At 52.0% G+C, this 14,364-nt stretch overlaps 1 protein-coding gene across 1 annotated transcript in view; it reads left to right on the forward strand.

Annotated features, from left to right (window-relative positions):
• Positions 1–14,364, forward strand: part of Rin3 (Ras and Rab interactor 3) — a 105,418-nt gene that overhangs the window by 71,160 nt on the left and 19,894 nt on the right. Inside the window, exons 5-6 of the mRNA XM_051150688.1 lie at positions 2,309–2,400; positions 12,526–14,034. Coding sequence (XP_051006645.1) covers positions 2,309–2,400; positions 12,526–14,034 — 1,601 coding nt within the window. The remainder of the gene's footprint in view (positions 1–2,308; positions 2,401–12,525; positions 14,035–14,364) is intronic.

A 14,364-nucleotide genomic window follows, 5' to 3' on the forward strand; every position in this document is an offset into this window, starting at 1 on the left:
AGATCTGCCCATCTTAATGTTTTCTTGTATTCCACTCCTTGGAATATACCCAGAAGATGCTCCAGCACACAACAAGAACATTTGCTCAACCATGTTCATAGCAGCCTTATTCATAATAGCCAGAACCTGGAAACAGCCTAAGTGTCCCTCAGTAGAAAAATGGATAAAGAAACTGTGGTACAGTTACACTATGGAATACTACTCAGCTATTAAAAACAAAGAATTCCCAAAATTTGTGGACAAATGGATTGAACTAGAAATGATCATAATGAGTGAGTTAACCCAGAAGCAGAAAGACTCAAATGGTATATCTGCATACTAGCCCAAGGGATATGTCTCATGAAATTCTTCACTCACCAGGAAAGTGGGACAGAGGGAAGGACATCCTATTGGGACTCTGGGTAAGAGAAGCATGGGAGAATGGGGAAATAGAAGGATCCAGAGAGTCCTAGAAACCTACGAGAAGAACATGGTGTAGCTTTGACGCTTGTGTGTAAACTAAGCAGATACAAGTTGAGGGGACAGGAACCTAGGAACAAGGTGCGATGGCTATAGGGCAGTGGGTGTATTGTGGCGGGGACAGGGCCCAGAAGCATTTGAAGAGCTGCCTACAGAGGTGAAGCAGCGCCTAGGGTGTCCCCCTATGTTCAAGTTTGAGGCTAGGTCCCTGTCAGCATCCTAGGAAAGACAGCATTAGATTACTAGCAGGGTGAGAATTGAGCGACCTCTGCTGGCCATTGTGAGAGGCATTTCTCTGGGAACAGGAACCATCCAAAAACACACCAACAAACTAGAGAGTCCAGTTAAACTGAGGTAATGGGAGATGAATTTTGCCAACCTTTGAAACTGGAGATCTGGGGAAGGGCCCTAAGACAGGAGAAGGACCCTCAGGGCCTATCCAGAATGAGGTGGAGCCAGACTTGTGTAGAGGGATGGGCAGATGACATCAGAAGTTCCCAGGGTCACATGATAATGACTGAAGATTGATGCAGTGCCATCCAGTCTAACAGTGAAGTAGCCAAAGCCACCCCTGGGACCTAACAAGAAGAACCCCAGATGTGCCACAGCCACCCCTCAGTAGTGTTTTCTTTCCCCCCCCATGAAAGCTTTGTGGGGGCTGCGGGGGCACTAACAGAAGCCACCAGCAGAGTTACCTAGCCAAGAGGCCTCAAGCAGGTGTAGTGTGGTCTGTGGGTCCCCTGCTGTGAGGACCCTCTTCAGCCCCATGGCAGCCCTTGATGCTGTTCTTCAGCTCAGTGTCCCATTGTGAACAGGTCTGTTGGCCACCATGGTATTTAATGCACAGCAAGGGGATTCCAAGTCCTGAGACATTGCCTGACCCCTGCCAGGATCTAGAAGCTTCCAACTTAGGGTTACAGGGAAAGGAGAATGAGACAGAGAGGCTGTGATGCCCTGAGTGGAGGGAGGTAGCTCTCTAGGCCAACAGGGGATGCTCCCACCGTAGACGGCATGTGGATGGGTGAGATTTCTTTGCTTAGGATTGGGTTGGGAAGGGAGTGTGGATGGGGCATTGGGGGGAGGGGGCAGTGGTGGAGCAGGTTGTTAATCTTGGTAGCCACCTGTTCTTGAGTTCTGTCATTCTGTGCCCTCTTGGTCCTCGGTCAATTTCTGCCTTCACACAGGGGCTAACAAGAGAGAGAAGAGGATAGAGGAGGGAGATAAATGGCTGGAAGATGGTAGGTAGATAGGCCCAGAATGCCAGGGTAAAACATAAAATCAGGACCAGCTATCCTAGCTGGAGAGACAGCCCCTGGGCTGGAAATCTGGAGGCCCAGGACACAGCACTGTCTACCCCCAGCCCACTGCAGTGCCTGAGGGGGAAAAAAACCCTTTCTCTCTCGGCCTCAGTTTCCCTCTGTCTGAATGGCTACTGGAGATCTCTGGAAGGAACTCTCAACAATTTCCCTGCAGTCAACAGATGGTGCTACCTAGCTAAATGCTCATCAGGGCACCTCTCTATGCTTGCTGCCTGCCTCCATGTGGAGAGCAAGGGTCAGAGGTCACTAAATATGCTTATAGGAAGTGTGGGCCAGGCTGGGAAGGAGAAGCAAGAGGATTCTCCATGGGCTCCAGGCTCTTTCCAGGTCTCTGAAGCTGGCATGAGATCTGGATCTGGCTGGCAGCTCCCTCAGCTACAGCCCCGTCGCTGGGTCCCAGCGCAATGCCCAAGTTACATGGAAACCCTAGCAGTCACAGGATGTGAGGCATAGGCCTGGCCATGTGGATGCTGAGGAAGGGGAACTCTGGCACCTCTAGTACCTGACCTGTGGCTTTCCTGTCTTCACAGAGACTTACTGCCCTTCACGCTGCGGCTGCCTCAGGCCATCCTCGAAGCTAGAAGCTTCCTGGACCTTGAGACCATCTCCAACCTGGGCCTGGGTAAGTCCTGCCTGAAGAACTAGAGAGTAGATGGGTATCGCAGCAAAGGGGTACCAAGCTTTGCCCCCCATTGTATTAATCAGGGTCCTCTAGAGCAGAACTGCCTCGGTCAGGGTCCAGTTGCCATGAGGGGTCATCACGACGAGGGCAACTCTTATAAAGGAAAACATTTAACATTTACTTGGGGCTGGCTTACAGCTTCAGGAGTTTGGTCCATTGTCATCATGAAGGGAAGCACAGTGGCAGGCAGGCAGACACGGTGCTGGAGAGGAACTGAGGTTTCTACATCCAGATCCACAGGCTCCAGGCAGAGACAGATACCTGGCCTGGCTTGAGTTTCTGAAACCTCAAAACCCACCCCCCACCCCCTCATGACACACTTTTCCTCCAACCAGGCCACACCTCCCAATCCCCATCAAATAGTGCCGCTCCCTGATGACCAAGCATTCAAACACAGGAGCCTGTGGGGGCCATTCCTGTTCAAGCCCTCACAGGAACCAGAAGAATGAGCATCCCATAGCTTACACTAAGAGAGTAACAACAATCCCATGCATGAGAGGCTGAGGACCTGTGAGTTGGTTTCCCAGTGCCTTGGCAGTCGGCCTGGTCCTACAGTGGCTCCCTCACATTGGAGAGGCCAAGGACCCAATAGTTGTCCAACCTACAAGGATAGGTACTTCAACAGCCCCAGTCTGGCACCAAAGACTCGAGGGTTCCTGAAGAAGAGTCATTGGTCCTCTCAACATTGGAATCCTGGAAAGTCCCTGCTATCATAACTGCACAGGAATTGGCAACTGCGACAGGGTAAATCAGCTCAGCACCCCAGGGAAGGCCAGGCAAGCAATGCATGAGTAATCTCCCTTCTGAGCTGTTAAGGTACCACCCACATCTGGGTGGATCTTTCCATACCAATTAAGGCAAACAGGACACATTCCTCCAGTGAGGCTCCCTACTTGGGTGATTCTAATCTGTGGCAAGTTGACATTAAAACCAACCATCACACCAGTAGTCTTTGTAGAGATGCCCCTTGGTGATGCCAAGCTGGATCCTGAACATCAGTTTGGGGCCCCCCCTCCCCTGGCCCAGACATGCTGAGCCACGGAGTAGGAAGACCCTAGACAGAGGGACCCATACACAACCAGGTCCCACAGCCAGGTTGATCACATCAGGGGTAGCCCTGAGCTTTATCATCATCAGTACACACCATCAAAGAAAGTCAGGGCAGGAACTCAAACAGGGCAGGAACCTGGAGGCAGGAGCTGAGGCAGAGGCCATGGAGGAGTGCTGCTTACTGGCTTGCTCCACATGCCTTGCTCAGCCTGCTTTCTTATAGAACTCTGGACCACCAACCAAAAGGTGAGCTCCACCCACAATGGGCTGGGCTCTCCCACATGAATCACTAATTTTAAAAATGCCCTACAGGTTTGCCTACTGCCCAGTCTTATGGAGGCATTTTCTTCATTCAGGTTCCCTCCTCTCTGCTGAGTCTAACTTGTATCAAATTAACATAAAACTATCCAGGACAGATGTGATGGGAAACCGGAGTCTGCCGATTGTGCCCTCGGCTTCCCTCCTGCCCAGCCAACCAACCCTAAGGTGGGGTTGGGAACATCCCCACCTTACATCCTTTTGCATAACATTATTTACAGCCCAGACTTCCTGGGCTCTTCCTAGGTATCCAGCCATACTGACTGAGGTCTCTGTAGGCATAAGCCTGGCCATTTTTGGCCTAGGCCTGGGCCTCATCAGTGCTGGCTATGAGGGAGCCAAGATCTCAGGCTGGTAGCTGCTGAGACTCTAAGCCAACACATGTTGGGGACCAGAATTGTCCTACTTCTGCCTGATATACCGGGTAGCATGTTTAAGGCAGATGCTTCAGTGGCCTGTACAGCCAGTAGTGAGGCAGAGGCCCAGGACTTTTGCGCCGGGAGCCAGGACATGTCTGTAGACAAAGCATCTTTATTTAGGACCAGCTGTTCATGGGACAGGGTCTGCAACTGATCACAACACCAGAAAACACTGGGCATAATAGACACCAATGTTGCCTGAACAGAGCGAAGTTAGGCCAGACTGAAGAGCCAGATCATACAGAAGTCAGGGACAGATATCAGACCAGAGAAAACACACACACACACACACACACACACACACACACACACACACACACACACACACACACACACATACACACACACACACTTCCCAGACCAGGCTGCTATCCTCCCAGCGGGGTCTGGGGACAGACGTGTGAGAGAGGAACTCATACCTACTCTGTCACTCTACACTGCCCCTTAATTGAACAGACTCTGCTATACTGGTCTATCAAGTTACCGGAAGTAAGCATTGAAGTTCACATACGCCCACTGGCCCTGTTCTGGGACTCCAAGGCTACTTTCAGGTCTCTCCTGTTGGGACTGCCTAGGGCTACCTGCTGAATGGAAACAAGCCACTCAGCTCAGGAGAAATGAATTCCTGGCTGGAACAGAGTGGCCCTGCTCTCAAGAGAGTGTAGCCTCAGGTATGCAGGGAGCAGCTGGGCACCAGCAGTCACCACACAGGAAGCCAGGGGCGGTGCAGACTGCCAGCTAGGACTCCTCTGAGAATGAGGCATTAAAAGCCAAGTGTGCCACACCTGAGGAACCACCTGGAAGGTTCTGATCTGATGAGGTGTCCCCGGTTGCTGAAGACACAAAGCTGGATGCAGCAGATTGACTTTTCCCCAGAGCCAAGGAAAGGTTGGCCGTCCAGTCCATCTCCTGAACAGATGGAGACCTGAAACTGTCAGGCGCCTGGCCCTGGCACGTGCAAGCTGCAGCCTTTGTGTGCTCCGATGGTAATTGCAGAGAGCATCTGCCAAGGGCGCGGGCGCCTGAGGCTTTGTGCTAAGTACATTGTGTCACTCCTCTACCAGGACACCCAACCTTCTGCCATTGCAACGAGAGGCTATCACCTACGAAGTTTCACACAAAAACCTTGCAATCTAATTACAAAAGGGGAAAAAAAGTCACATAATGTTTTTAGTAACTGTATGATTTCGTGTTGGGCTGCATTCACAGTTACCCTGGGACCCGTGCAGCCTGTTTGTTTCGAGGATTGGGCACACTCCTTACAGCAGAGAGCTGAAACCTACTCAAGTTTGCATGGAGAATTCCTGAGAAATAGAGTCAGGGCCACCGGGCTTTGTGGGCAGCAGCTTCTGCTCTGTACGTGCAGCCCCTCGTGCTACACAGCCTGCTCAGAGCTTTGCTCCTGCGTCCTCCAACCTCCCATCCTCTGCCTCGAGCCCCATCCCTAGCTGGCCACTGTTCCTCAAAAGGATCTCCAAGGCGAATTGGGACAATCACTAACCAGCTTTGGGTGGGTGCGAGGGGGATTTTGAGGCCAAGTATTCCTTTGCTCTAGTCAGTGCTTCCAGGAGACCCAAAGGCATGACGGGAGGCAAATTCACTGATACAGGCACATCCATTCATCATTTCATTTTACACACACACACACACACACACACACACACACACACACACACACACACACACACACTTGATGCCTGAAGCCATGGGACTAGAGGAATCTAAAGAGCTTTCTAAACTATAAACAGAAACAAAGCACTGGCTCATGGTCCCACATGGATGGAAGCATGTTTAGTGGAAAAAGCCAGACTCGGAAGCCCATGTGAGACTCCACTGTAGAAGTGCTCCAAGGAAGCAAATCTATAGGCACAGAAAGCAGGTTAGTGGTTGCCAGGCTGTGCCAATCATTTCTCTTACCCCTATGATAAAATATCCGAAGCAACTCAAGGGAGGAGAAGCCTGTTCGGACTCACAGTTTAAGGGGAGACAAGCCATCATGGCGAGAGGTTATGGCAAAGGGATTGTATGCCTGCGACACCTCACATCTCCACCAGGAAGCAAGGGAGAGCCGGAGACGGCCCAGCTACCAGCGACCCACCTCCTCCAGCAAGGCCCCAGATCCGAAAAGTACTGCACCACCCCGACCAGAATCACACTAGCTGGGATCAAATGTTCAAACACAAGAGCCTGCAGGGGATATTTCACATTCAAACCATTAACACTGGACGGGCATGAATTTCTTGGGTGGGTGGGGCAGGGACTATTTTTTAAAAACTGCCCTAAAGTTTATCACATTGACAGTTGTGCAACTATGAATATATTAAAGTCAACAGGGATTTTTTAAATTATTTATTTATTTATATTTTTTAAAGATTTATTTATTATATATAGTGTTTTGCCTGCATGTATGCCTGCAAGCCAGAAGAGGGCACCAGATCACATTATAGATGGTTGTGAGCCACCATGTGGTTGCTGGGAATTGAACTCAGGACCTTTGGAAGAACAGCCAGTGCTCTTAACCTCTGAGCCATCTCTCCAGCCCCAGCACCAAATTTTTTTAAATAGGTGAATTGTGTGGCTGATGTTCCAGTTGAGATGGTAGAGGGAGGTAGACTATAAAGCTTCCTGTAAGTGGATGTGATAGGAGCTGGATTCACACTTGGGTCTTTCTTTTTTCTTTTCTTTTCTTTTGTTTTGTTTTTCGAGACAGGGTTTCTCTGTGTAGCCTTGGCTATCCTGAACTCACTTTGTAGACCAGACCAGGCTGGTCTTGAACTCAGAGATCCTCCTGCCTCTGCCTCCCGAGGGCTGGGATCAAAGGCATGCACCACCATGCCCAGCTACACTCGGGTCTTTCTAAGTGGGGCCTCTGTGCCCTCTGTCTGCACCCACTGCTATCTATCTGATCCTTTCAGCCTTGTTCATCTCTTCCTCCTCTTTAGCTCCCTTCTCCCCTTTCTCTGGCTCCAGTGGAAAATAACAGGGTGCCGTATTGCAGGGAGGGGGGCTGGATTCGATGTTGAGACAGGAAGACCGGCAAGCCCTCCCTCTGTATTGTACCCTCTGAGCACTTCTTTTTATGACATCGTTTTCCTTATTATGAAATCCCAGCATGTTGTGGGTTTCTTTTTTAACTGACAAGGCCAGAAAAAGACCGAGGCAGAAAAATCACACATAAACCCTTTACTGCTGCAAAAATACAGCTCTTATCTTGCCTTTTGCTGCTTTGTGTGAACCGATGTGCGATTTTCAGTTGTTTTTCTCATACCCAGAGACAAGAAGTGTCTATTCAACGGCACTTACTGGATATTCAATGGCGCCCGGTGGTCCCACAATTATGCTTAATTTTTGAGGCATATTTCCTTGTTCTGTGTCACTGATTGCATCTCATGGTCCTGGGTTTTGGTTTTGGTTTGGTTTGAATGAGACTAATCCCTGCGGCTCGGACAGGGATGATGTCACCAAGGAAAAGCTATTCTCTCGCGGCCTCAGCACTATGGGATGCCTCCTGGGGGATTGTTCATGAGCTGACACAAGAATAGCCAAGCTTAGACTCGGAAATGCCACCATTCAACAGTGCCGGCTATCAATGATGTCATCCTGAATGCAAGAGTCTTAGGCTAGCCGATGGCCTTTCCCCCCTCCCCCCCCCCAAAAAAAAAAAACCTAACACAGGGCTGAACTCAGCACTGGGCATTTGCAACTAACGCTAAATGCGAAGAGGAAAGGCGTTGTGTGTAGTGAGTGGTTCTCAAATATGCCTGAGGTATGTGCACCCTTGCTGGTTTAGAGGCAGGGAGGCCATGTACTGTGAAGCTCCCCCAAGTTTGTGTGTGCCTTGTTTTTTCCTTTACAGCATACAATGAGAGTATTTCCTAGTTAGTAAAGATCAGTTCAATCTTGAGGCTGGGGGCTACTGGGGAGATAGTGCTTGCCATGCAAGCCTGAGGACCTGATCTGAACCCTAAATCCCACATTTAAAAAACTGGGCATGGTGGCCTGCGTTTGCAGTCCCACCACTGAGGAGAAAAACAGGTAGGGCCCAGCCAGCCAGACTAGCTATTTTGTGAGTTTCAGACCAATGAGAAACGCAGTCTCAATGGTCCCGGGGGAACAACATTTAAGGTTGCCTCCCAGCTAGTACACATACACACATGTCCCTGCATGCACCTGTATCCACACCAGACAAAACACTTGACTTTGAATGACGGTCCAACAACCCATCTTTGGATGTAACAAAAATAAGTCTTCCCTGAGTTCCCTGGGCTTCTGGACCACTCCCGTGCCTCACAAATCCTCACTTTGCCCTCAGGTACCATGGTCCTACAAACCTGGAACATTCCAGGTCCTCTGAGCACTGCAGGGGTTGAGGCTGACAAGAGGCACAGGGTTTAGAAAGCCTTGGTGCCAGCAAAATGACTCCCTCAGTTAAAGGGACAGGCTCTTCTTTATTGGAACTTGGGTGACTGAGCCAAGGCTTGGCATGGTGCCACCAGGCCCAGGTGCCCACAGCTCCGCCAACGGCTGGGACTGCATGACACAGGCTCTCTTGTTTTTGTTTTGTTTTTAGTATAAATCCCTGAGCTGCCCTGGGTGTTTCCCTCACCCAGCCCCAGGCCTAGCATCACCCTCCCCTGCAAGCAGCACTGCCTTGGAAGCCTGTGCCCTGTATAACCATCATTCCTGTCCTGGCGCGGGTAGGGGGTTAGAGCAAGCAAAATCCTGAGCTCTGGACCTGTTCCCTGAGGCCCCAGTGCCTGCTCCACACATGGGAGATGCTATCAAAATGTGTCCTATTCTGTGCCTGCTGGGGACCAGGTCTAGACCAATGAGCTGGCTGTCAGTCTTTCCCCATCTGGAGATGGTCACCCTCTCTTTTTTTCCCCTCCCTCTCAGTGTCTCATCCTCCCATCCCTCCGCTTGTCCCCACCTAGCCTGCTAGCTTTGCCAGTATGCCCCATCCCCTAGAATGCCACCTCCACCCTGACTACAGCTGATTCACTCACTACTGTTGGGTACTGATGCATCACCCCGAGGCTGGTGACGCACGCACAGGAGAGGCATCAGTACCGCTTTCTGGTAGCCCAGAGTGTGCTGGAGTGCTCAGAAAACAGTGTGGGATGGCAGTCCAGATGGTAGTCCCTGTAGTCAGAGTACACAGTAGGACTAAGGGACACAGGCATCCTACACACATCAGGAAATTTCCTCCAGAAAACATGACCTATCACCTTCCAGTCTTCAAAGATTGGTAAGAACCTGGCAGACGGGGAGGAAAATAATTCTAAGGAGAGGGAACAGCGTCAGCCACAACCTAAGGGTAGGGCAGCACAGGTCGTGTCCAGTAAGAAGTGAGTGGCAGATGGAGTGAAGATTCAGTAGATGGTTCTAGAAAAGATCTACAGGGGCAGATCTCACAGGCTTGAGTAATCTAGGCAAGCAATGATTGGATAGCATGTCTAGGCATTGATGGGCAGTTCTGGACACCAGCTACCCCATGACTCTGTCCTTCATCCACATATCTTTTTTTTTTTCCCCCATTCATTAATTAATTTACTTTACATCCCGACTGGAGCTTCCCCTCCCTCCACTCCTTCCAGCACCTTCCTCTCCCTCCCCTCTCCTATGTCCCCCTACCTTTCTCCTCAGAGAAGGGGAGACCTCCCATGGATAACAACCCTTCTTTGCATATCATGTGTAGCAGGACTGGGCATATCTTCTATTGAAGTTAGACAAGGCCGTCCAGTCAGAAGAAAGAGATCCAAATGCAAGCAACAGAGTCAGAGGCAGCCCCTGCTCCTGCTGTTAGGGGTCTCGCATGAGAACCAAGCTGCACATATTACATATGTGTAGGGGACCTAGGGCCATCCCATGCACGCTCTCTGGTGGGTGGTTCAGTCTCTGTGAGCCCCTATGGGCTTAGTTGGTTCTGCACGTTTTCTTGTAGTGTCCTTGACCCCTCTGGCTCTTTCAATCCGTCCTGCCCCTCTTCCCCAAGTTTCCCAGAGCTCCACCTAATGTTTGGCTGTGGGTCTCTGCATCTGTTTTCATCAGCTGCTGGGTGAAGCCACTCAGATGGCATTTATGTCTTAAGGGACTGTGACATGAGCACAGAGGGAGCTGAGCTCAGGTTCCTGAGACTGCTTAATAGTTCACTATTGGGACTGTAATCCCAGCTGCCTGATGTTCCTCGCTAGGAAGGCTTCAAGGGGACTGAACTGCTCTGCCAGGCTTATATAGACAGGGGCACACGTTTCCAACGCATACACCATTTGTGTGTTCTGAACATCAAGAGTTGGTCCCTCAGGGGTCAGGTGCTAATCTGGAAGGCAAAGCCACCACCTGGCCATCACGAAGAGTGGCCCTCAGGACGTGGGAAACCCTAACCTGATCACTTCTTCACCTGTGGCTGTGATGTGCAAGGAGCTTTGCATATTGTAGAAGGACATGAAAGGTCATCATCTTGTTATTGTGGTGACAGCTGGGTCTTCTGGGCTGGCTGCCAGGTGTAGCAGAGTCTGTCTAGATCAGGGCTCCAGGGTGAGTACGATGCTCCTTCCTGTAAGAAGTGCTTGCTCACCCTTGGGTAGGCCACAGCTTGTTTCTAGCCTGGGGTTGTACCCTGCTCACCCTGGTGGGCATAAAGCCTCAGGCCACCAGGGTGTCCTTGAGCATGTCCATCATTAGAACTGACACACACTTCGGCTCGGCAAGCCTCTGACATCCTGCAACGCCTTTCATGTCACCATGAAGAGCCTGTTGTGGCTGCACCTGATGGTACAGGTCTGTCATCCCAGCTGCTCTGGAAGCAGTAGCAGAAAAACTCAATGTTTCAGGACAGCCTGGGCAACTTAGAGAGAGAAAGAGAGACCCTGTCTCAAAACTTGAAAATGGTTGTTGTTGTTGCTGCTGTTGTTGTTAAGGACTGGGGTTATACCTCAGTGGTAGAGCACTTGCCTAGCATGTGGGAGGCCCTGGGTTCAATGCTCAGTACCACAAGGGGAAAAAAAATAAAAAAACAAAGGTGCTTGCTGTGTTCTTACCACATCGCTAGAAGGGGTAAGAGCCACCAGCCACACACTGGCAGGCAGAACAACCCAAGTGGGAAGTAATGGAAGCTCCTCACAAGGAGCCTGCAGTACAGGAGCGGGCTAGTCTGACCTGTTCAACCTCTAGCACCCTGTGACCTCAGATGAATTCATTTTCCCTGTGTCACTTGCTTTCATCTGTAAAGTGGGGACAGGGCTTATGACCAGAGATTATCAAGACTGTCCCAGTTACTACTACAGCCCATGGTTGGCTCACCACACAAACCCCGACTGTCGGTTCCTGGTGGCACCCTTGGCCAAGAATCCTGCCCCCAGCCTGGTTCATGCCCTTCCTACCCTTAAAATGATCACGCTGAACAGGACCTGAGTTCTATGTTTCTCTCCATATGAAGCCACTCACGTGAGCTCAAAGTGGCCTTTTCTCCAGAAGTCATAACCCTATATCTTTGGGGAGGCCCTGAGCATCTTTGAGTATTTGCTGGGATATGGTACCCAGAGGCCAAGATCTCTCAAGTCAAGCCTTGCTTTGATGACTTTGGTCACAGTTGAGGCTATGGAAACTGGTTGGATACCCAGCAGGGCAGGGCTTGCTCAGAGGTGAGTGCTGTGTCCTCTCACCTGCCCAATAGACTAGTTCCTCAGTTATTATCAGGGTCCTCCCAAGTCACAGCAACCTGCAGTGGACAGCTACAGGTCCCACAATTCTCTGGTTCCCTTTTCTTGTGTGCGCCCAACTGTAGTGGCCACAGTAAGTTCTAGTTCCGTCCCCTCTACCATAGGGTTCCCTCCTAGAACTCTGTGGTGTTACTGTTAATGCACTCACAGAAGAGACAGCTAAACTAAGACCTAAGAGACAATCTTCCCAGGGTACCCAGTTGGATAGCTTGCAGAAACCCCAACTTTGTTCCCCCTACCCACACCATGCCCTTCTCCCACATGCCCAAAATCATAGTCACCCCCACCCGAATCACAGGTGTTCTCCAAGGCAAGCGCTCACAGGGTCACAGAATTGAAGCTGGGCGTCTCATGTCCCCTCCCACCTCTACTCCACCCTCTGCAGGGAAAGGAGGGGGGGTGTGCACAGGGGACTTCCCCTCTAGACAGGAAGTGGTGGGAGAAGTTTAAGAGTCCAAGAAGGGAAAACAACCCTACCCAAAAGCAAGGGCCCTTCCTTCCCCCACTGCTAGGAGGTGGAGGAGGGCTGACTGCTTCTCTGTTCTGCTTTTCTTCAGGCTTCTGGGACTCCTCGCTGAACCCATCAAGAGGCCCTGCAGAGCCCCTCAGAGGCCCAGCCCCCGGGGCCCCTGCAGCCTCCAGCCTCCGGCCCACAACCCATTACGCAAACTGTTCCTGTGAAATCGAGCTGTCGGTAGGAAATGACCGCCTGTGGTTTGTGAACCCTATTTTCATTGAGGACTGCGTCTTACCTGCCGATCCACCTCCACTGCCTTCTGGAAGCTGCCCTCCACGCCTAGTGCCTGCCACCTCGGATGCTACCTCACACACCTCCAAGGGGTCTCCACGTCGTCCCCCACCTCCACCCCCGGTACCCACCCTTCCTCCTACCGGCCCTGCTCGGCTTCCGGTGCCTTTTGTACCCCCTGCACCGGCTGGTCCTTTGCCCAACTCCCCCCTAACACCCACCTCTCATCTTGCACCCCATGCACCGGGTCCCCCAGGCCACTCAAACCAACCACCCATGACAGCCTGCGACAGTCTCCAACGCCCAACTGTAGGCCTGGGCCCCTTTGGGGAGGATGAGAAGAAGCCTGGGGCAGCTCCTAGCCCCTTGCAGCCAGCCCCACCCCCTCCACTGCCCTTGAAGAAGACTCTTCCAGCAGCTCCTCCCAGAAGGCGCGTTTCTGAGAGGGTGTCTCTGGAAAGCCAGAATGTGGGGACTATAACAGACAGGGACCACCCAGGCATTTCCAGAACATCCTCCCTCAGCCTTCCTCCACAGGGCCCCGTGAGTAGCCTTGGGGACAGGCCTCCGAAGACCACAGAGAAAGCCCAGGACACAGAGGCCAAAGCCAGCCATGCTGACAGCATACCAGGGCCTCCTGGGAAAGCCAAACAACCTCCAATCCCACCCCCTAGGAAGAAGCGGGTCTCCCGGCAACTGGCCCCGACCCTTCTTAGTCCCTTGGAGAGCCCCAAGCACCCCATACAGGAGGCATCCACTGAGAAGCCGGCCGCACCCGGTGCACCTTGGGAAGGCTTGACTTCTGTCCCCCAAGCCAGCGGGATGCAGAACGTCCACACCCAGACCAGCACCTGTCCCCATAGCTCTCCAGAGTTCAAGGGTTCCCTGGCCTCACTCTCAGACAGCCTAGGGGTGCCTGCCTCAGCCGCTGACCAGGACTCCTACTCAACCAGCAGTGCGGAGGAGGAGCTGGAGTTCAGCAGCCCCAACGTGAAGAAGAAGCCCTCGATGATCCTGGACAAGGCCCGCCACCGCCTCAGCTTCGTCAGCTTCGCCAGCGTCTTCCACGTCTTCCTCTCCAGTGACCGCAAGCTGTATAAGAAGGTGGTGGAGCTGGCGCAGGACAAGGGCTCCTACTTTGGCAGCCTGGTGCAGGACTACAAGGTGTACAGCCTAGAGATGATGGCCCGCCAGGCTTCCAGCACTGAGATGCTACAGGAGATACGCACCATGATGACCCAGCTCAAGAGCTACCTGCTACAGAGCACCGAACTCAAAGCTCTGGTGGACCCGGCCCTGCACTCAGAGGAGGAACTCGGTCAGTGCCAGCTTGGGAGGGTGGGAGGGAGAGTGGTGCGTATATACACTCAGACGCCCCCGGACACAGACCAGTCCCTGAAGTCCTTTGCCTTATGTCCTTGGTCTTCTCCCTCCCCCCACTGCCCAGCCACAGATTTCCTGGGCCCAAATCCCTCTCTCAGGCTCCACTTATAGGGAGCCAGCTGGAAGGCAGCCCCATTTCCTGACCACTCCTGTCAAACAGCCCACCAGCCTCCCTCCCCTCCCCCACCAGCATCGAACCCAGGAACTGTCAAACAAACCTCTCTGTGATTGGGGCTCATGGTGACAGGTGTTGCTTTTCCCTAGA

The sequence above is a fragment of the Acomys russatus genome, chromosome 1 (assembly GCF_903995435.1).
Source record: "Acomys russatus chromosome 1, mAcoRus1.1, whole genome shotgun sequence".
NCBI classification, from domain to species: Eukaryota; Metazoa; Chordata; class Mammalia; order Rodentia; family Muridae; genus Acomys; species Acomys russatus.